The sequence below is a fragment of the Pyxicephalus adspersus genome, chromosome 3, assembly GCF_032062135.1.
Source record: "Pyxicephalus adspersus chromosome 3, UCB_Pads_2.0, whole genome shotgun sequence".
NCBI classification, from domain to species: Eukaryota; Metazoa; Chordata; class Amphibia; order Anura; family Pyxicephalidae; genus Pyxicephalus; species Pyxicephalus adspersus.
In genome coordinates this window covers 63,998,712-64,023,279 of record NC_092860.1, presented here as the reverse complement: position 1 = coordinate 64,023,279, position 24,568 = coordinate 63,998,712, and the positions used below count along the sequence as shown (strand labels likewise).

Below are 24,568 nucleotides of genomic sequence, written 5' to 3'. Positions count from 1 at the left end.
TTAAAAGTATTTTTTTTTTTTTACATGATTGTGTGTTTCAAACATTTTTTATATTCATGATATCTACTAGAACCCTGTTCGGACATATTTCTGTACATTACATGTCTACAATTTAAAAAAAAAATTCATGAAAACCTGTAACGCTTTTGGAACAGAAATCTAGACCTCAGTGTAACGCCCAGGTGGTTAAAGCAAAGCATAACAGCTTGTATTTTATTTTGAGGTCAATTGTCAGCCAGTCCAAGTGGGTGGCAATGTTGTCAGAAAGGAATGTTTCCTGTGTACTTAATACTCCGCAGAAGCATGATGATAATGTTAATCAGTTTTAAAAAAATATATAAATATTTCACAGCTGACAAAACAGTTTACCACTTTAACTTTTGAAAATGTTATGCCTTCTTGCTGTTTTATATTGAAGCCAATTATGTTATGGTAAACACTTAAACTTATTTTTGTATAGGTCTTTTCTTGTTTCCTGAAAAAGGGAAACAATGAAAAAAACAAAAACATACTACCATTCATGCTAAAAAATATATTGTTAATGTAAATCAGATCCAATGTTATGTTTTAAATTTGTAGTTTAGTTTTTAACTTGCTGAAATAAAATTGCTAGAATTTGTTACATTTATTGTATATAATTTGCATCTGGCATATTGTATTGTCATAAAGTATATATATCTCATGTATATAATGATTGGACACCTCAAAAGTCCCAGATTTATTTTTCTTCTTTCCTTCGTTTTAATTTAAGGGATGTGGCTTTTCCTTTTATTCTTAAATGTAGTGGGTTGCTTTTGAAACAATACTCCAAACTTTGTCTACATAGCAAGAATGAAAAAGAATGAGCCTATTTTTATTTTTCTATACCTTACCGGGCAAATAAGAGACACTCTAACTCCTGTAGTGGCAATCTCACTGTCAGGATCCAAACACAGTTTTTCTCTCACTGCATAAATAGAAAAAAAAACTATTGTTAGCATGAGAAGTGACAGTTAAAAACTAAAAATAATAAAAAAAAAATAAAAAAAACACAGTTTTTCTCACTTTAACACACAGAATGAAAATCTATGTGCATCTACTTTATTGATCCTACTGTTAAGCTGTGGTTATGCTGCTTTACCCCGTTAGCTTTCCAGTCTAGCTTTGTGAAAATAGGTCTTTAACTACCATAGTACAGTGTTGTCCTCAGAATTATTTTGCTGCCAGGTGGTCAAAAAAGTAGGCGTGGCAAGACAGCAAGTTTACTGCTCCCAGTTGTTTATGCTATAGGTATCCAGTAACCCAGTATTGTGTCTGTGTTCTACCTACCCCCCTATACTTTGTTCAAAATGTCTAATGTGCCATTTACTGCTCCTGAGTGACTATTGGCTCTTTTGTACCATCAGTTTTTATAAGCAGCAGTAGTTACTGGTGTGCAGAAGCAGTAAATTAAACCTTTCTGCCAGTGCCCAACTTCACATGTGCCCGAGGCTTTATTTAAAGAATTTTTTTTTGACTTGAATGCTCCACAAACCAAGCCAAGTGAGTCCCAGGCTGGCTCAGCTTCCCTCTTCTTTCTGATGCTCACGGTTATGTCCAGCGCCGCCTTGCACTGAGCATGTGAAAGCACATTTTTTTTTTTAATAATAGGAAAGACCCTGATGATGCATGTCCAGAAGTAGGCTGCAGATTTCCCCTTTAGTCTTTACCACCACGGCAGTAAAGACTGAAGGGGAAGGGTCATAGTTACATAGTAGGTTAGGCATCCAGCTTTTTCCTAAAGCAATCTATAGTAGTTGCTGAAACTATTTCCTGAGGGAGCCGATTCCACATTTTCACAGACCTTATTACAATGAAGAATCTCTTCCTTATCCTGAGCTTAATCTTTTCCTAGAGCCTATCTTTCCCAGATACAGAGTGCCCCCTTTGTAATGATCTCAAAGCGAATAATTGGGAAGAGAGTTCTCTATATGGACCATTTATATATTTATACAGGGTGATCATATCCCCCTTAAACATCTCTTCTGAAGGGAGAATAGATTCAGTTCAGCTAATTTCTCCTTATAGCTGAGCTCCTTCATTCCTTTTATTAGTTTAGTTGCCCTTCTCTGCAATCTCTCCAAATCCAGTGTATTTTTTGTGAACTGGTGACCAAAACAGGACTGCATATTCCAGGTGAGGTCTGACCAATGCTTTGTACAGGGGCAGGATACTAGACAGTATGAAGCATACATGTGGTAAGCCCCCAAGTGCATAACTTCACATTTATCTATATTAAATGTGATTTGCCATTAGGCTCCCCAAAAAATATACATCCAGGTCCGTTTGCAGATTATAGACACCCTGTATGGACTTAATTCCATTACATCGTTTGGTGTCATCTGCAAACACAGACATGGTACTTTTAATCCCAAACTCTATATCATTTATAAAGATGTTAAACAGTAAAGGTCAGCCAGTATTATTCTCTCATCACTGGCCATATTCTATGTGCACCTGAGCTTGCATGTATAATGAGGTCATTGGCAGCGCAGTGTGATAGCGGTGTTTGTTTGTAAAGTCTGCTTGTCATATTCTGCTGCCTAACCATAATATGATTTCATTTAATGTAAGCAGGAAGCAAAAACATGAAAGATAAAAACATTTAATTTTAAGAGAACAAATTTCCCATTATTAATGGCGACATTCTGTGACTTGGACTGGGAGACAATATCGTCCTCAAAGAACACAGAACAGAAATGGGAATGTTTCAAGCGTGCTCTACACAAGCACACTAAAATATATTCCAGTGGGTAATAAGTTTAGGAGGCTAAAATTAAAACCTATGTGACTCACAGCTGATGTTAAAGAGATAAAGAACAGGAAAAAGGCAGTCCAAAAATATAAAAATGAAGGATCACCTTCATGGTATGAAAACTATTAAGAATATAACAAAAGATGTATAAAAGGAGATAAATGTGCAAAACTACAAAATGAAAGACAGATTGCAAAGGATAGTAAGGCAAATCCCTGAACATTTTTTCAATATATGAATAGCAAAAAGATCAGATCTGAGCATGTATGCCCCTTAAAGGATGTATCTGAGTTGTACACAAAGGAAAATGGCAGGGCTGAAGTCCAAATTCATAATAGCAATGTCACTTCCTTAACCCCCCCTGGGTACTTATGTCAGTATTTTTGCGTCAAATGCGGTTCATTGTTTTGCGTGGATATTTGTTGTTTAATATCTTAGGCCTGTAATTCTTAGGAATAACTCCCGGGTATGATAAAGTTTGAAACACAAATTATAAATTAGAATATAATAATTACACAGGTCAACAAAAAATTGTTTTGATAATCATCAAAAACTACAGCAAACTTTTCTAAATCAGTTTTTTACTAACTGTTCCTGAGTTGAGTACTATTATAGTTAACGTTGTACGTGCATGTATTTTGTACTAAAACGTAAGCACCATTGAAGTGAATGTTAATACATCTTCAGTGTGAAGTAAAATAAGGTACACTGTGGTATAGATCTACTGAACAGTTTCAGTCAGGTAACATTGTTTTTTCAGAAATGCTTAAGAGTATGATTTTCTTGTGTACACTTTTGTCAGGATTGTCGCAGTACAGCATCCAGCAGCAGTCAGCCATCATACTTTCATAGCGGTGCTCCATTAACTGAATATCCTGGTGAAACTGTTCTCCTTGTTCGTCAGTCACCATACCAAGATTTTCCGGGAAGAATTCTAGATGTGAGTGCAAGAAATGTATACGACATGCGACAACCCAGTTTATGGTATGAATGAAGCAGATTCTGAACTCCTTCCTTGTATGCAGGAGACTTTTAGTTGCCCAGGAACTTTTCACACAGCCACTTGAATGCATCCCAAGCTTCTAGCTCAGCTGCTGAGATTGTTTGAAAACATCATCCTACAAAACAGACAATATATAGCCCTATAAAGATCCGTTCCTTCATTTTTGCAGTGCTTATGTGTTTGGAAACTTCTCAACAAGGTACTGAAAACCCATGGAGTTTAATATACCCATGGCTCTTACAAGGTTCTTCATCAAGCCTAACTTGATATGGTGAAGTGGCAAAAATATTTTATGAAGATCAACCAGAGGCAGAAACTTGACACTGCTTGTTTCGGGCTTATAGGTATCCCCTGGTAGCCAATCACGCTTGACATAATGGTCTCCCATAGATTGGCTGTCCCACAGGCAAAGAAAACTGCAATATTTTGTGAATCCACCTTGCATTCCCATCAGCAAGCCAATGACCTTTAAATCCCCACAGATGTTCCACTGGTGTGATTTATACTGGATTGCTTCAAGTAGTAACTCATGTTGTCATAGGACTCCTTTAGGTTAAAAGAATGGGCAATCGGTACACTTGATGTGGAAGTACCAATTATGCAAAAAGACTGCTTTCAAGCTTCTTTTAGAGGAATCAATGAAGATACGCCATACAGATGGAACATGCTCTTGTGACAAACTGTTAAAGAGTGCATTTATGTCATGACAGTAGCACAGTGAGCCATCACTAGTGAAGACCGTTGTCAAGTTATGATTTCGTTTTCTGTAGTGAGTTAGTTACACCCTTTGCAAGCAAGTGCTTCTGTTTAAGCCTTGAAGAAAGAGGTTCTGCTTTGTCTTTGAGAGATTTAGATCACGAACGAGATCATTCAGCTCTGCTTGTGTAAAGGTCTCTGGTTCTGAATCTTCATCAGCCAAGTAGTCAGGATCAGATGATTCGGGGTTGTAACTGGCTGAAAGTCCAGCGCATTCCTCATCACCTTCCACAGAAGCAAGTCCATCATGTGGTGGTACCATAACTAGCAATGAATCATCATAGGGAACAGACCTAATTGCAGAATCGAGGCTGGGATAAACAATTTTGTGCTTAGTTTTACCTGAGAATCCACTTTTGTTGACGCGGAAAAAATAGCAGTCGATTAGATGGTCTCGCGGTGCTCTCCACACCATCCGGATTGCAATTGGCATTGCTATTTTACGCCGATTTAGCCAGTCACACAGTCTGTTGGAACAAATGGTACAGATGACATGTGGAGCTCAAGATTTATCCTGGTCACCAAGTGGACAGCCGAAATATAATTTGTATATCTTTGTCAGTTCTGTGGTAATTTGGCGACGTGCTTTTGTCGTGAATAAACCACACACGTAACAAAAACTGTCTGGAACATTAAGGCAATTTCTAGGCATTATGACAAATTAAATCAATCGCAGTTAGTGCGGTCTCTAACCTTAAAAAAAGAAAACTGTTTAATGTTGTAATATGTTAAGGCTATTTATAACAAATTTCATACAATATATAATTAGCTGCATCTCAAAAACTAGATGTGCTGGAGAATAACTGAACACAGATTTTAAATCCGCATCAAAAATACTACAAAGCCCATTTATTAAAAAATTAAAATAAAATTTAAATTTGTCCAAACAAGGGTACAATAAAAGAAAAACTTGTGGATTTATTATTTGGATTTATTTTTTTATACCTTTATCTATGTTTTAAAAGCAGATTACAATGTAATCTGCTTTTAAATTTACCGCCAGGCCACGCCTCCCCGGAGTACCTGACGCTTCACGAATCACATGATCACACAGGAGATGTGATGCAAAAGCCGCCCGGGGACCCCTAAGGACGCTGCTGGATCGAGGTGAAGGGAATTTTTTTCCTACCTCGTGTGGCTGGGGGTTACCGCTTTTGGTATAAAAAATTCACCCTGAGCCACACTCAGGAATACCGCCAAGGCGGTTAAATGAGTCATATTGGCTCAAATTTGATATGATTGAGAAACAGTTGGGCAAAATTTAGGTTGATAAAGCACCAGGACCTGATGCACTGCATCCATGTGTCCTCAAAGAGTTGAGCTCAGTTATTTCAAAGCCATTTTTTCTAATTTTTTTTAAACCCTTTATATCACTGGCATGGTAACCAATAGATGGGCACAAGGCCAATGTGGTTCCTATCTTCAAAAAGAGAGCAAAGTCATTACCAGGTAACTACAAACCGGTTAGTTTAAGGTCCATAGTTGGAAAGGTCCTAGAGAGTTTGATAACGAACCACAGAGGAATTTCTGCTAGAAAATAATATTGAAAGTGAAAGTCAGCATGGCTTCAAGAAAGACCGAAGTTGTCAAACAAATTTACTTTCTTTTTATGAGGAAGTAAGTAAACAGGTAGATAGTGGAGTAGCAGTTGATATAGCGTACTTGGACTTTGCTAAAGCATTTGACATAGTACCCCACAGACGGTTAATATGCAAGTTAGGAAGAACAGGTTCAGAAAAGTCAATCTGTAAACTGATAGAGAACTGGCTTAAAGACGGCATCCAGAGAGTAGTGATTAATTATTCATACTCCAAATGGTCTAAGAGGTATAGAGTTTGAGATGAAAAGTACCATTTCTGTGTTTGCAGATGACAACAACAACAGTTTAAACTCCGGATAAGGAAAGGATTCTTCACTGTAACGTCTGTGAAAATGTAGAATAGGATCTTATCAGGAAGTACTGTAGTTTCAGCAACTACTATAGATTGCTTTAATAAAAAGCTGGATGCTTTTCTAAATGCACATAATGTAACTGGGTGTTAAGGCTTTAAAGTAAAAATAGCAGTGACCCTTGATCCAGGGAACATCCAATTGCCTCATGGAATCAGGAAGGAAATTTTTCCCCGTTAAGGCAAATTATACCAGGGTTTTTTTTTGCCTTCCTCTGGACCAACTATGTCCAGGGTTTTATATATGGGATATGTTTACTTCCCTTGTGGTTGAACTGAGTGGACTTATGTCTTTTTTTTAACCTGACCTACTATGTAACCAACTCCTCCCTGTGTTCAATCTTTCATATCTCCTAAATCGTTGGTCCTAAAGACCAAGGTACACAAGGTACTCTCAGTGCTAACAAAACATTTTAAAAGAATTTCAAGATATAGGGGTAATAAGTTTAAAAACCTATAAAAATTGAACATTGGAGATTTTTTTTTTTTAAGAAAGTGCGTCTAGGAGCACTAAGTTGAAAATGCAAATTGGGGACCAGGGAAGTCACTTATAAAGCAAAAAGCATTGGGGTGGGGCCCATAAATTTTTACCTATTCAAAACTATAACTGTCATACTATGCTACCCTGTCTTGTCTTCTTTGAACCACAACTTCGGGAACAGGGAGGTGTAGGAAACCACAAATGCAGGTGCAAAAGGGGGACAAGTGTGGTAAAGCCCTTTAAAATGGTATAACTATGGCATTAGGAGAACATAAAAAAATCTCTACCTATCAAAAAGCACTTCCTTAACACACATCTGTCTGCTTCTCTACCTTGAACTCCAATTTCTCCAGAAAGGAAAGGGGCAGGTAAACAAAAGGGCAAGTCAGGGACACCTGGGGCTAACACCCCCACCCCTTAAACTTTTATTACTCTGGCATCATTACAAAAAAAAAAAATAAATAAAAAAAAAAACTCTGACCATTAAAACACGCTACCCTGTTAAATGACAATCGTTTAAACACCTGAAGCCTCATTTTATTTTAGTGGGCAGAGTTTATGTTCTAATGATGTAATAGTGATGAAATGTTAAGGGATGTTAGCCACAGATGTTCTGTTTGTACCTACATTTTTGTTTCTTACTCCTTTCCATTGCAGAGAAATTGGGGTTCAAGTGTTAGAAGTGGGCAATAATGTGTAACAGGGCAGTACATTTTTATGGGCAAAAGTTTTTTACGTGTTTTTTAATAACTAATGATGCTATAATAATGACATTTTGGGGGAGTTAGCCAAAAGGTGTCCCCCACTTGCATCCACGTTTTTGGTTTTATGCACCCGCTCTAGGGAAATTGGGGTTCAAAGTAGAGAAGCGGACAGGGTAATATAGTAAGATAGTTAAAGATTTGTCACAGTTAGGTATAAACTTAAGGGCCCCACCCCAATGCTTATTGCTATAAGGGTCCCCAATACGCATTTTCAATTTAGGACTCCTAGGCGCACTCTCTTTTGAAACAGCAACGTAAATGTTTAATTTTCACAAGTTTAGTGAAGTTGTGACCCCCATAGCTTAAAATTCTTTGAAGATAGGATGCTGAAATTATGGGTACTACTAGCAATGAGGGACCCCTGTGCACCCTGAATATTGTTTCCATCAACGGTTTAGGAGATATGAAGGTTTGTACACCATGAGTTGTAAGGCTGCAGAAAATGACTTGCAGCATGTCACACACACACTGCTATCACAGTGTGCAGTCAATGACGTAATTGTACACTCAGGCAGATACCGTATTTTTCGCCGTATAAGACGCTCCGGAATATAAGACGCACCCAATTTTAAAGGAGGAAAATCTAGAAAAAAAGATTCTGAAAGATTATTCCCCTTCTGATCACTCATGTGCCATTCATACCGGTATTCCCCTTCTGATCACTCATGTGCCATTCAAATTCCCTTTCTAATCACTCTGTACCTTTCAAATTCCCTTTCTGATCACTCTGTCATTCAAACTCCCCTTCTGATCACTCTGTCATTCAAATTCCCCTTCTGATCACTCTGTGCTTTTTTTCTATTGTACTGCAGTTAGGACAGGGAACAGCAGGTGGCGCTGTGCCGGCTTCTTTCGCTTTGCTTTACAGACAGGAGAAAACACGATGCTGGCAGAGGAGAGAAGAGAGACACGCTGCTGCAGAGACACACGCAGGATCGGGTATCGGGTGAGTATAATATTTTAATTATTTTTTTTAACACATTTGTCGTATAGGACGCACTAACTTTCCCCCCCCCTCTTTGGGGAAGAAAAAGTGCGTCTTATATGGCAAAAAATACGGTACATTTTACAGGCAGCTTTTTTGTTTTTGTTTAACCCCCCTAGTGTTCTAATTATGTCAGTATTTCTATGCAAAAAGTGATACAATTTATATATACAATATATTGCCGGGTATAATTATATTTATTTAATATATTATAAACATAAATTATAATATAGTAAACAATTATAAAAAATGAATATAACAATGTAATTTAAAAACGCTATCAAAAAATGTTCTCTGAAATTTGTACATGGGTGCAGTATTATTGATAAATATTTTAAATTGAAAAACAAATTAAATGTCTAGTAGACATCCTGGGTATGAAAAATTTTGAAGCAGGGTGCTGCACAAAGTCCAACATCACAATCAGGACAGTAGAACCTGTTTTTTTTGCTGATCTTCCTTCCAAGGTCATCAATCTTTGAGCAGCAAAAACACACATCCTTGTAGCTCCTGTCTTCAGCTTACTTTTTGCAAACACTGATGGCAGGTTGCGCTGGTTAGCCCTAACGGTTCCATATGCATCTGTTTTGTTTTGAAGAAGAAACTGAAAGTTCAGGAGATGTGTAAAAGTTGTTGGTTGTGACATAATAGCCCTGATTTAGCAATGGCTCAATGAGCAATAGTACTGAAGATGTTGCCAATCCAAAGTTGCAGTATCTTGGGTTGAATTGTGTCCCTTTTCCAGTGTAAAAGATGGAATTTCAGATGTAGCCAGTTGAGGAGTCGCACAGCACGTAGCTTTTCATGCAAAATTGTGCTCTCTTTGACGCAATGTTCGGTACACAGCTGAGCCTCCCCTTGTAAGCATTTAGACTCATCCATGCTGATATCTTTTTCTGGCACATAGGTCTTCCCAAATTTATTTGAGTTTTGGTGCAGGATGGGTAGTCCCATCAAACTCTTCATTGTTGGCAAAGTGTAAAAATCAGGAAATGATGAAAAAATTCAGGAAAAGTTCAACAAAGTTCAGATCAAGGTCAGGGCTAATAGTGGGCAAAATGTAAATCAGGGCACTGCAGGTAAGAGGGTTTTTTGGGCTGCCCCGAGTGTGACTCGGGATTACCCCTTTTTGCAGGTAAATTCCAACGTAAGTCACACTTGGGATTATGTCTGGGGGGGTTTAAATCACACATAGCACATACTATCAGATAGGGGTGGGACTGCCTTTGTTCTGGTTTCATTGGAGCTGTGCTGTTCTACCCCTCCAACCTCTCAACAGCAGCTCTAATCCTCTGAACGGATGATTTCTGAGCATGGAGCAATCCTAGGGTGTTCCTTTAAGAGGATTAGAGCACAGAGGATGAGAGGTGGGTGGGGGAGGCACGGTAGCCGGGCGCTGCGCATGTGGAAAACCCGCTGGGGACAACTATGCAGTAATAGGAGATAGCGTTTTCTAGCGCCATTAGAATTAAGCTGTCACTGAAAAAACAAGTACCCAAATCTAAAGTTTATTACACAAGAGAAATCCAAGGAGCAGTTAATAGGCTCGCTATTGTTCTACCACATTCTTACCCAGAGTCTTGCACAGTTCTGGATGCTTCACTCCAATGGTTTTCAGTCTCTGCAGGAGTTCAGATGAGGTTCTCTGCCTTACCAGGTACAAGCCCACAGAGTAACTCTGTTCAAAAGAGGGGAGGGGGGAAGATATAATATTGCATTATTTAAATATTGCTTAAATCATGTGCCACTCACATGCACCAAATAATGATAAAATCAACATGCCTTTTCCAAGACCCTCTTGTATAGCAAAGCTTGTTGTTCCCAACACTTTATGGTCAAAAAAATTTCCAATCACATATTTCAATACCACACATTTATTTATATACTAGCTGATTACCTGGCGTTGCCCAGGTATTTTTTTTATTGCAATCTTATATTATACAGGAAAAGGAATCAAATAAAGCTATAGTGATTTTCTTGTCTATGGTGTTGTTTCATTTTTTGCCTTTGACTGCACTCAGCCAATTGCCCTACGTTTTCCCAAAGGCATTATTTACAGGCTAAAAATTTCGAGTCCAAAAAAAGTATCTAAAAATATAAGCAAAAGGCACACGGTCACTGAGCAATACATACACACATACATACATACATGCAAACATACCTCATGACATATAACACAGCGCTGTACAAAGATCAGCTGTGCACTCACATGAGTGAGTCATACAGTAAGTCTAGCAATTTTAATTTAAATGTCTGTTTTTCCTAGTGATGACATACACACATACATCCATCTAAATATAGCTATGACATATAGCAAAGCGCTGTACAAATATGACTGGTGCACTCACATGAGTCTCAGTCATATGTATAGCAAGTTTGGTTGAAGTGTCTCCACGAGTTTTCGAGTACACACATACATCCAATTTTATATATATAGATTTACATATACATACACATATGCTCTGACATATACCATAGTGCCGTACAATGAAACACTAAGCTAGACTCATCAGTCTTTGTACAGAGGAGCTGACACTCTATTGTCCCCCCACAGTCACACACTATAATTATACATTTACATAGCTCTGACATATACCACAGTGCTGTACAGAGATCACTGAGCCAGTCCCATCAGTCTCTGTACAGAGAAGCTGACATTATAATGCCCCCACCCAGTTACACACTATTATTATACATGTATATTTAACTCTGACATATACCATAGTGCTGCAGAGAGATCACTGAGCCAGTCCCATCAGTATCTGGGCTGAGGAGCTGACACTCTAATGTCCCCCAGATGCACAAAGATGACTGCTGCACTCACATGAGTCTGAGTCATACTGTATGTCTAGCAAGTTTGGTTGAAATGTGTTGATGCGTTTCCTAGTGATGGTGGAACATAGCAAGTTTAGTTGAGATGTCTCCATGCGTTTCATCCAAATATAGCTCTGACATATAGCACAGCGCTGTAAAAATATGCACTCAGTCATATGTATGGCAAGTTTGGTTGAAATGTCTCCATGCATTTTGGAGTGATGGTAGAACATACATACAATTTTAATATATATATATATATATATATATATATATATATATATATATATATATATACACACACAATACGGAATATTGGAATACGACTCGAGACTTCTCTCGAGACTAGCCGCGAATGTGCACAAGCGTCAGTACAACAGATGCTATAGTTCGGTGAAGAACCTGCTCTCTGTGAATCAGGTGATTTTGTGTTTTGTTGTTATGCTTTTTAGAGAATTCATTGACCATGAATTCAAAGTAAGTTAGGGAGAAGAGTTAAGGAGGGAATCATATTCTGTTTGTTAAATATGGTGCACTTACATTTCACTCATTTTGTATACGCACAAGCGTCAGTACAACAGATGCTATCGTTCTGTGAAGAACCCGCTCTCTGTGACTCTGTGAATCATGTGATTTTGTGTTTTGTTTTTGTGCTTTTTATAGAATTCATTGATCATGAGTTCTAAGTAAGTTAAGGAGAAGAGCCAAGCAATGAAGAAAATGGTTAGGATCACCTTGGGGGTGAAAAAAGAGATTGTTGAAAAGTATGAAGGTGGCATGCGTATCCGGGACTTGGCTGCTGAATATAGAATGGCGAGAACGACGGTATCTACAATTGTGAAAGACAAAGACATTATTAAATCAGCTATCGTTGCGAAGGGGGTGAAATGTATTATGAAACAAAGATCAGAGACATTAGAGCATGTTGAAAAATTGCTTTTGAACTGGATAACAGAAAAACAGTGTGCTGGCGATAGCATATCGGCGGCAATGATTTGCGAAAAGGCAAAACTGATGCATGCTGATCTTTTGAAAAACAAGGTAGGAACGAGCCAAGAAAGTGAAGTGTTTAAAGCCAGCCATGGTTGCTTTGATAATTTTAAGAAGAGGACTGGCATTCAGTGTTGTGAGGCATGGAGAGGCAGCCAGTGCTGATCCAGATGTCGCTAATGATTTTGTTACAGAGTTTGGGGAATTTGTGGAGGCTGAGGGTTTTGTTCCCCAACAAGTTTTTAACTGTGATGAAACAGGCCTGTTTTGGAAGAAAATGCCTAACAGGACCTATATTACACAAGAGGAGAAGGCATTGCCAGGGCACAAGCCAATGAAGGACAGGCTAACACTCACCCAAGGACCTTTAAGAAACAAAGTGCAGAAAACTCAGGCTTGGGTAACCAGAGAATATAATTTCACAGATGCTCTATTTAAATCAATCAGATCTTCAGATTTAAACAAATACAAGAGAAAAAAAATCCCTCATTCATTGGCACAAAGTTTTTCGAAAAATATATTCTGGGCAATAACAATTTTCCAGGACTTTGAATCCAAATTTTTCCCAATGTAAATCATCTTGAGTGGATTAGAACTGACTGGGAAAACATCCTCAGAAACTGTTCTAACAAACTTATGAAATTATTATTCACCTACTTTAAAAACAGAAAAAAAAAAAAAAAGTTAGAAACCCTTAAAAGGGGAATTTTTGATACCCATTCCCAGAATTAACAGTTGTATTAAATTCATAGAACAATTCAAATTTCAAACACCTAGAAAAGTTTTATTACAGTGATAGGTCGGCTAGCGAGGGGCCCTGCTAACAATTTTTCAGCTAACAATTTTTTTTCACTGTTTAACCTCGGTTACCAAGCCTAGTTCTGGGTAAAAAAACTTGCTGAAAGCGTTTACCCTGAACTAGGCTCAAGGAAGCTAAAAATAAAATCAAGCGTTGCTTAGCTGGTGCCACTGGCATCCTCCAGTGAGCTGTCATCGGATCCCGTCCTCCGGCAGAGTTCTCCAGCGTCAATGCCTGTCTCCAGTGTCAGATGCCCGTCCTCACCTTCCCTCAGCGTGCGCGTCCCTCGGCGATTCCTGTTGATGTCAGTGCGTGCGCCTGTCGACGTGGCGGGAAATTTAAAATTTTGTATTGGATTCAATACAAACTCCTCTATCCAATCCAAAATAATACAAATTAAACACAGTAAATACACAATCATAGTTTTAAATATTACCAGTCAATCCCTGGATTGCTAGTGTGTAACACTGTCTGCTTTACCTTTGCTGATCTTTGCCTAATTTTTCCCATTCTCTGCTTGGACCCTGACATCACCGGCTGCTATGGCTTCAAGCTCCAGAAGGCGTCTATCAATCCAAGATGTGTTGGAACAGTTCTCGGACAGCGAGAGCGATCTGCAGTCACTTGTTGAGTCCACTGGAGTCCTCTCATCGGACTCTGCGACCGAGACCGCGAGTGACGACTCTATGGAGGTTAGTGATGTGCACACCTGATGCGCGATTGACTTCCTCAGGCCCAGCCTGTGCCCCCTAGGTCTCCATTTACTGGGGCGTCTGGCCTACCTGGAGCTATTTCCTAATGGCCAAGTCATTCAGAAAATAGTTGAAGAAACAAACAGGTATGCAGCGCAACAGCTGGTTTCTCAACGTGCAAGATCGTCCAGAAACAGGAAGTGGGAACCGGTCAACCAAAAAGATGTTTGGCTTTTTCTGGGCCTTGTTATTCTCCAGGGGGTGGTGGGGAAACCCTTTCAGAAGTTATACTGGTCCACGAACAGACTGATTCCCCCCCCCCCCCCCTTTTTTTGGCACGGTTATGCCTGAATTTCGATTTGGCCTGATCATGAAATTTTTACATTTTACCAACAATGATGATTTTGATGGGACCACCCATCCCTGACCCCAAGCTCAAAAAAATTTGGGAGGTTTATAAAATGATTATAAAACAGCTACAAAACCTGCTATGTGCCTGAAAGGGATATTAGTGTGGATGAATGTCTGATAGCATATAAAGGGGGGAGACTGAGCTGGGTGCAGTACTTAGCGTCCAAGAGAGCACGGTTTGGGATCAAATCTTTTATGCTGTGCAAATCCGAATCTGGATATATCTGGAACTCTGCTATTTACACAGGCAAAGACACAACATTTAACCCCAGATTTAGTTCTTTTGGAGTGGCAACGTCTCCTGTTCTGTCTCTTATTGAGCCTTAGCTGAACCAAGGGTATTTATTGTCTTACTAGAGACAATTTTTATACGTCCCCTGAGCTTTACGAGTACCTGATACAAAACGGATGCCTACGGAACCGTTAGGGCTAACCGGCGGAATAGACAGCTAATTTTAACGCACAAAAGCTCAAGCCTGGGGATAAAGTTGCCTGGCAAAAAGGAAAGATGATGGCTCTCCGATGGCATGAAAAGATGGATGTCTGCATGATGAGCACTGTTCACAACACCGCCACATTTCAAACCAGAGCAAGCAGTAGGAAAGACATTTAGAAGCCCCAGGTAATCATCGACTACAACCACTCAATGGGGGGTGTCGACAGAACCGACCAGGCCATGACTTTCTATCCAGCTGTCAGAAAGCAACAGAGAAAGTGCTATAAAAAATATTTCGCCATCTAGTGGAACAGTGTCTGTGGAATGCATACATTCTAAAAAAAACAAAATGACAGGCATGTACCCCACCCTGAATTCATATGGAAAATTCGTGAAGCTATATGTGCGAAACACCTAGCACCAGAAGAGGATGCAAATCAACATCAATTTGGTCGACGGGCTTCATACACGGTAAACCAGCTACACTCGTGCTCATCATTTTCCGGAGTACATTCCACCAACCCCAAGAAAGTAAAAGCACACAAAAATGTGTGTAGTGTGCTGCTCCAAGAAAGGGGAGGACGGGAAAAAAAATCTGTGAGGAAACCCGGCTTCAATGCCCCGGAATGTGACGTTGGACTCCGTTGTGCCTCCCGTTTTAAAGTTTACCACACTAGGGAGGTGTTTTAGAAAAATATAGTACTATACAGTATACAGAATTATTGCATTTCTCAGTATTTAATTTATTTTTTTTTTTTTTTACATGATTGTGTGTTTCAAACTTTATTATATATTCAGGATATCTGTTAGACCCTTGTTTGGACATCGGTTAGACCCTTGTGTGGAGCTTATCGCCCACAATTGCCGTACACCCTCCGTCCCCCATCTCAACATTTACAACCACAGAAACTTCCCCACAATACACTTCCTTCCAACACTACTTCAGTGACCAGAGATGTAGAAGGACTCTAAAGTCACATACCGCACTGTAGAGGCCTTCAGGTTCTAGCATCCACTCTTCACACTAACGATCCCTCATTGCAAACCATTCAACCGCTTCATGATTCACTTCTTTAACAAAGAACGTTTTTATGTTCAACAAATATTACCTCCAAATCCAAAGAGTGGCGTTTCGCATCATATGCAAACATATGGAGATTGGAGGTAACAACTTTTCTCCAGTCCTGATTTCGCACCATACCAGGCCTCTATTTTACTATGGAGTCGATATATCAACCTCATTTTGATTTGGACAGGTTCACCAGACACCCTTCATAATACGTTTGAATTGATTTAAATTAATGATTATAACCGTAAATTTAAGATAAATTCCCACTCACAAAAATCTTTTTTCTAGATGTGTACATCAACATCTCAGACCACCACATAACTACAACTATTTACAGGAATGAAATGGCAGGACACAATCCTGCATGCCAACAGTGCACACCCCCGAACCCTTAGTAAATAGCATTATATACAGTCAGATGCTTAGAATGAAAAAGAATTGCACCACAGATAATGATTTTAAACTTGAAGCAAAAGCATTGAGTGAAAGATTGGTACAGAGAGGCTACAGCAAAAAAACTTCTTAAAAGAACTTATTGTAGGGTCCTGACCCTAACAAGATCTAATCTTCAAAACTCACTCATTCTCAAAGGAGACCAAACTACACATCATTACAAAGATTAACCAATATCATCAGTATATACACAATATACTGTCGAAACATTGGGGTATTTAAACAGCAGACCCGAACATCAACACTTACATCAAACCAAACCTCAAATCACCTATAGAAAGTCCAGGTCTTTAAAAGATTCTTTAGTCTCTAGCCATTGTGAGCCTCATCCTGCAACCCATACCAACCCTATACCAAATGGTACTTTCAGATGTGGTAAATGCAATAAATGTAGATAGACTGAGTGCTTAATTTTCCTCTATCTTCCTAATGGATCAGTCTTTAAAATGCAAATACCATGTCAACTGCCTCTCCCAAGGTGTCATCTATTTGATTATATTTTAAAATTATGTGGGTAAAAAATTAAAAAAAAAAGCTTTGAAAAAACAGATTTATGAACATAATGGATAATATAATCGATTTAATGGATAACTAAATGGATATTCTCTCTGATATCTGAAATGGATATTCTACCCTTCCAATAATCATTTATATTTCCCATTCATTACTTTTATATAATTAGTTGTATACTGGTCATACGCCTGTTATGCCTTTACTTACTGTATTATTTACTATGTACATATTCTATGTATATCATCATTATGTTCATTTATTCATTTATGTTTATACCTTAATGTGGACAGAGTGATTTTGTCTCATTTGTCTCATTATCTATCATGCACATATCATATGCATATTGTTTTTATGTGCATTTTTTATGTATGAATATATCCCATTGTAGACAGAATAACTCTGTCTAGCTCAGTCTTAACTCATCTATTGAATCAATATATTTATAGTATATTGTTTAAAGTTTATCTCATAGAAACAGTTTATTTCATTGTATACATTCTTATTTTCATTGCCCACTACCATAAAAAACCCCCCTAACGGTAATCCCGAGTGTGACTCAGGGGGGCTTTTACATGCAAAAAGCGGTAACTTTAGAAGCCCCCTTACCTTTGCCCCGCGCGCTCCAGCGGCGATCGGATAGTCCCGCTGATGCCGGGTCCGTCGGGGGGGAGGGCGTGGCCGGGCGGGAAATTTAAAAGCAGATTACTGAGTAATCTGCTTTTAAATACCACCCGGGTCCCGGCCACGCCGCTGCTCACATCAGCAGTGAGATGCGAAGCACAATGCAGGACTTCTGCATTGTGCTTCACATCTCACTGCAGATGCGAGCAGCAATAGCAAATTCTGGGGGTGGTCACCCCCGGAATATTTAAAAACCACACAATCTCACTGCACATGCTTTGGAAGCTTACCAATTTTTTTCTTCATTGAGGTAAAAACCCCGTCTGCACATGCCTGAGTGAGATTGGGTACATGACATACAGCGGGAGAAAAAAAAGAGTTAAAACGTTTTTTGATGGGCTCATGACATGAAATTTAGATATCAATAAGACCCCAAGTAATCCACTCATACAAATAAATTAAAACAAATATGTCCATAAATAAGTTATGTGTAATCAAGTGGTATAGCACTGCACTACTTTACAAGAAAGGGTTTTCTACCCTTTAATATAAAGTTAAAAATGTGTGAAAAGTCAGCTGTAACTACAAAGACACAAGTGCAAGATGCAGCCATGTATCCCTGACACATAACCAAGCTGCCTGTATGTTTCACAGCAGTTATGGTTTTCTTTACTTTCAAAATTACATTTTTTTTTTTTTTTGCAGGCTTGTGCGTCAAAAAGCTCCAGTTTAATTCCATACGTGGGACAACGTGGGTCTTATACTTCCTAGTATTAAGTAGGTTGTCACAGAAACATCAAGGTATTGGATGTGGTGTTATAGCTTTCTCTTGGTCAATGTTCTGTATGGGACACTTGACCATAGCAAACAGCAGGACTGGAAGCATGCATGATTCAAATTACAGAAAACTAGTTTGGAAAAAAAAAAAAAAAATCACTCTGATATTTACCATCTTTTCTACGGGTACTAATTTTATACTATCTTTGCAAAATAAGTAATAATCCTCTGCCAACTTGCTTTGCTTTATTTATTGACAAATGGCTGAATTTCCTGCAGAACAATACAGACAGAGCAAACTAAATTTGAAGCTTCATATTTTAACAGGACAGAAAAATGGTGAAAAACTAAACAAAATGTGCCCAAAATTGCCTTTTTTGTGATATCAATTTTTTTAGCCTCAACATAAAAAAATCAACATAAAAAATTGAAAAAAAACCCATGGTATTTGCATATGTTCACATTACAAAATATTTTATATCTATCAAACCTATATTTAGAGTGAAAAAAAAAAAAAAAAAGGATACACGGACAAGATCATTCCTAATAATTTTTCTCATTACAAAATGTCAGACAGTTGCTCAAGTAGGCAGACAGCAAACTACCTAACAGCAACAGTACCATGTTTAAAAATTGTTTGGCAATAAAAACACCCAAACCCCAGTTTACCTACCTCTACCATATGAAAAATGTTTTTACTATATGCTTTTGTTCTTGTTTCTTTGTTCAACAGGCAGATATGTACCTGATGTCAATCTAACTCAAAAGTCTGTAATTTTACCTTTGTTTTATACCATGTTTGTACTATTTGTATTGTGAATCTTTATTTAATTCTTTAATAAAAACATATTGAAATATAAAATCATAAAAATTGTCAATAGGTAATGCCAATGTGTGTTAGGCAATTGGTATATAGGTATATGTATATATATATATATATATATACATATATACTCGCACAGCCTTTACATGTTTGTGTTGCACCTCAAGATTGTTTATAGATATATATGTATATGTGTGGGGATGTTGGTGATCTGTTTCGCTTTGTCAGACCACCAGAAAACTGCTTCAGTTCCCATAATAACGAAGCCTGAGTCAGCAGGAGATGGATGAATGGCTGGACACATGGGTGGGGTTGATGGCCTTTTGACGACACCTAAAATTAGATGACTCTGCCTGGCTTTACCTCCAGCTTTCCATATCAACTTAGCTAGGAGGCCTAATAAATTCCTGAAGTTACAGTAAGCAATTCCAGTCTGGGAGGGGGGGGGGGGATGGTTGGTGCATCAACCAATAGTCATCTTACAGATCACAGCCAGTAACCAATACAAATGCCTCAAGGATACCTAATGGGAACTATAGAAAAAATGGGAACCGAGAGACTTTAGCTCTCTTGCTTGCTCTCCTTGTCTCCTGAGGGCCCCCTTAGGTAGGCTGTCTTCTTCTGAAGGAAGTAGGCTCCTGAGGTATCCATTAACTTCTTAGCAGGTGGCTATAAGATATTCCTGATTGTAGTCTTATGGGTGCCTATATTTGTATGTGCCTGTATATTTTTAAAGCCTGATTAACCTTTATTGCATTTACAACTTGTGTTTTAATGTGGAAATGGTAGGGATCTTTTAAACTCCAAAACCTTCCCCTCACTCTCCATAAGCCTAATGAGCACAGTCTAATGGACTAAACCTGCTGGTGTTCGGCGGCTCTAAATCCAGAAATTTTAAGATCTTAAAGGTTTAATATTTGGAAAGGAGGGGGAATAAAACATTTTATCATTTACAAATGATCATTTAAATTTTGTTTTTGGTCCAAGTCTCCCAAAGGAGAAAGGTGAGCTAGAAACCAAATCCAGCTGGACGTAGTAAGGAATGGCAACCACACAAGTAATCAGGCAGCTTTACAGCCACCAAGGTACGAACAATGAACCTCAGTCTGTCCTGTATTGGCAAAGGAAATATTTATTTAAAAGTTTTCCTAATTTCACTCCAGCCTGTGGTTTTTCGATCTATTTTCAGGTTTCATGTACTATGCATTTTCATAGTCTCAAAGATTTTTATTTATTTTAAATTGATGGCAATTATTTTAGTGTGGTTTTTGTTTTAGTTAAAAAAAAAATAGAATATACTGTCCTTTAGATTTCTTTCAGTTTTTACCAAAAATTCAAGCAATCAGAGATCAAATTCATTTTTCATTACCATTACATTGATATAAAAAAAGTTGCTTGGTATAACTAACAATAACAAGGTTAGCCACAGTGAAAACAGCTAGAACTTTGATATGCTCTTCATGTATTAAAAACAAAACCAGTGCTGATACTGGTTCCTATGAGTAAAAAAACTTGACTATTACAGAATGATTCAAGAGAGGTAAGAATAAGACTTCAAAGCTGCCATAAAAATACATATAATTAAATGTTTTTAATTTTTTTCTTATTTAAAACCAAGTGATGTGTACGACATGTAAATTATACATATCTTCAATCTTACCTTTCCATAATTTCCCCAAGTTACAGTCACTCTGTTGCTAGCTGAAGACAGATACATAAGATTAGTGAGATTTATAGGTCTGCATGGTCGTTTCGGTTCAACACCTGGTTTATTGGAGGGATAGTAGCCCTGGAAAAGAAGAAACTACAGATTAGAAAAATAATGTCAAATTTTGAAGAGGTGTTCAAAATAAAATGTGTTAAACTCACCGGTACAGAACAGTAGTTGTGGTTAACCTTTACAGCAATATTAGGTGGGTACTGATCCTCCTGTGGGCAGCTGGTGTCTGTATAACAAATCCTTTAAAAGGGAAAGAAAAAAAAAAGACCATATACACACACACACACAAGAACAACACAAATATTGTAGACTTAAGTATAAAGAAATGCAACTGGAAAAGGTAATCATCAATGTTACTAAGATTGGGGTAATACTAATGTATCAGTGACTCACCTCAGAACCACTTGAACAGATTTCGTGCCAGGGTGTAAATCTCTATATATAATATATAGATATATATATTAAAAAAAAAAAAAGAAAAAAAGAAATGTAGATTTACAAATCTAGAGAACAAAGTTTCACAATTTGCACATGCACAAAAACACATGATAACAAAAAAGAAATATGCTTACACCTTCTGAAAATCTTTCTATAATAAAAATGGAATAAAATGCTGAATGTAAAAAATGTAGAGGGTACCATTCCTCTTCCATTAACGTTTAATAACATACAATATTTTTACTATACACACATATACATATATATATATATATATATATATATATATATATCATATTAAACAGCCATTGCAGAAATAGAGAGGTGGGAAACCAATTTGTAATAGCAAGGGAACAAGACAGAGCAAAAATAAGGGGTGTAAAACTTCCTTCAAAAACATTATTCCCTGCAGCGAATGTAAGAGAAAACAAAATACAAGTACCCATCAGGATCTATCACATTTCCCCCACCTGAACAAGCAAGCCTTACATCTTCATATTGAAGAAACGTGTTGGGACAGATTCGGATTCCCCCTTAATGCCTATTCGAAACATGAGAGAAGGCTAGGCCTCACAATCTTTTCCTCTGAGGAAAATATGTATCAAGTCACTTGTAGTAGTGTAATCAAAATAATGAGAACCAAGCTTAAATGATTACACCAACATCAAAAAAGATGGCATTTAAACGCTCCCATGACTACAGGGCCCCGAAAGTGGCAACAGGTGATAACTTCTACTCTATCTACAGCTCTATCCACACAAAGCCTAATCTAAGTGCTTGTCTGATGACAGACGGGTGGGTACGCCTGGCTAAAAGGGGCTGGGTAGAAGATTGAAGTCCATCAGCATTTAGAAGCGTCCCTTCAAAAGACATCCAAACAGGCAAAGTATCTCACAGAGTTATAGGTAGAATCAGTAGGCCGATGCCATTGGTGTTCCTTTCTTTGCATGCAAAAAGAAAGCAGAGCCATACAACAAAACCGATGTGAAGCCTAACTACTACTAACCACTAACTTAGTAAAAAAAAAAACAACACTATAAAAACAAAACAAAAAAAAATCTTATAAGTACCTTGAATTCTTTATCAAGTCAACTTGTCTGGGTGAAAGGACAAATACACACGGGCTGTCTTGAAGTTTTTCACTGTTTTGAGCAACTGCAAAAGAAAGGAAGAAAAAAAAAAAAAAAAAAAAACACATATACCTTATTAATGAGATTATAAATACAAATATTTATCATTTAGTGCACCATTCTTTAGCTTACTATAAATTCCTAAAGTGACAGTCAAAGAGAGGCCCCCTAACAAATTACCTCTTGAGTAGGTTCAGTCCTGACTTGCATTTTTTTTTTGTTAAAGGAGTTACATCCCCACTACCTGTTATGTTTTCTCCTAATGTGTTGCATAGTGACAGAGGCCAACAGAAAGATCCGGCAGTGACATAGGACATAAAAAGTGCAAAAAGTCATCCTGGCAACTGGGCGTAATAACGGTCCCATGTTTCCCAAGTGTCCCCAAATTTGATCACAGTATTCCAAATAAGGGCTGCGAGATACTCCATAAGTCGTATCTCTTGAATTCATGCATGCAAGTCTGCCATGGAAGGGGCACAAGTAGTTTTCCAGGGGTAAGGAAGTCCACAGTGGTAAATACCGTAAGCGGGCCACCAAATAAATATTTGTGCGGGCCCGGGGCCCCCATGTTCCTGGCTAATCTGTGTTTTATGTGTCAAGATGAACTTTTAAAAAAGCTGTCTGCAAAGTCCTTATCACCTGGGGCGGCTCCCACAACGGTGGGGTCTCAAACAAAGTAATTTAGGGAGTAGCATAATTTTCAGTGACGCTATTTGACCTTTGCAGGGACAGTGGGTGGTTGGTCCATTTACTTAAGAGAGACTAACTCTCTGAATAATTGGGGGGAATTTATGGGAGTATAAGTGAGCATAAGTGGAAATATTCCGAACTCCTAAGTTTTTAAGTGAGAGGTCCTTCCACATGAAAGAATGGGAGCTCTGTAAGACCAAACGTGGGGGGGTATGTGTAGATGCAATGCCTCTGTTTTGGAAGCATTTTTTTGAAACCCGACACCACACAATAAGTATGCAATTCCCTCCATAAGTTCGGGAGAGAGGTAACTGGCTGAGTTAAGGTTAAAAGAACGTATAATGACACTTTATAGGACTTTCCCCTAAGCTGGACGCCCCGAATATCAGAGTTAGACCTAATAGAAATTGCTAAGGGCTCGATACAAATAGCAAAAAGTAGACGGAAGGATATAAAGCCAGTCTGGTCACCATGGATGAGAGAGGGGAGGAATTTTGACAACCGCATAGCCAAGATTTTCGTGAAGATCTTCAGATCCGAAGTTAAAAATGCTATGGGCCTGTAATTAGCGCATTCCATTGGGTTCTTCCTGGGCTTAGATACCATCGTAATATGGGAGGCCAGCATGAATGGGGGAATCGGTTTACCACTCAAAAAAAATTATATTAAACCAGAAGATGCGGCAAAAGGTCCAGCAGGAGAGTTTTATAATATATGGCAAGCCATCCTGACCCGAAGCTTTCGCAGCTGTCGAATAGTTATAGAAATTTCCTCCTCCGTAATGGGGCTATTGAGTAGCTGCAAATGTTCTGACTTAAGTTTACGGAGGTACACTCCCTCCAAAGAATAATCTATTGTCCGCTGCAAGTTCCTCCCAAGGGAATTTTGAGTTTCCTGAACAGATTTGTAGAGATCAGTATAGTAAGCCTCAAACGTGATATGGGGGTCATATCTTGCACACTCCCCTTTTATCCTTCACAGCCATGGGAGAAGAGCCAACTGCAAGTAAGGGCGCCTAGTGCAAGTAAGGTGCCTCCCACAGTTAACGCCGCCCCTTTCTGTGGACGTGGCTGTCTTCCCGGCATATGCCCGTCTTGTTAGATGGGGATGCTTTGTCTGTGACTGGCTCCACCACTGAGCCTGGGTGTCTGGTGGCCTCGCCCTCCCCTAGGTGGGGACGCTCTCTGAGAAGGCGGCATCTAGACACCGCTCCCCTGGCTCACATCACCTTGCCGGGCTGTGGGAAATTCCCGGACACTGGCAACTTGCACGTGGAGTGGGGGGAGGTCCCTGGAACGCATTCAAGTATACAGAGGTGGCGCCAGAGGGATTCCCCTGCTTCACTGCATGCCAGCAACCACTCAGACATCTGTCTATTAGCAATACTCCCTGAAGATATGTTATATTAGAGGTTTGTGAATCATTTACAACCTCCACCTATTCTCTTGGTACCCTATACATGCCCTAACAGCCATTAATTT

The 24,568-nt window shown here is 38.6% G+C and overlaps 1 protein-coding gene across 1 annotated transcript in view; it reads right to left on the bottom strand.

Moving 5' to 3' along the window:
* PIAS4 (protein inhibitor of activated STAT 4) overlaps positions 1 to 24,568 on the bottom strand; it is a 55,800-nt gene that overhangs the window by 6,177 nt on the left and 25,055 nt on the right. Inside the window, exons 3-8 of the mRNA XM_072404956.1 lie at positions 22,338 to 22,422; positions 21,223 to 21,264; positions 20,979 to 21,069; positions 20,770 to 20,898; positions 10,284 to 10,389; positions 873 to 946 (exon numbers count right to left, since the gene is read on the bottom strand). Coding sequence (XP_072261057.1) covers positions 873 to 946; positions 10,284 to 10,389; positions 20,770 to 20,898; positions 20,979 to 21,069; positions 21,223 to 21,264; positions 22,338 to 22,422 — 527 coding nt within the window. The remainder of the gene's footprint in view (positions 1 to 872; positions 947 to 10,283; positions 10,390 to 20,769; positions 20,899 to 20,978; positions 21,070 to 21,222; positions 21,265 to 22,337; positions 22,423 to 24,568) is intronic.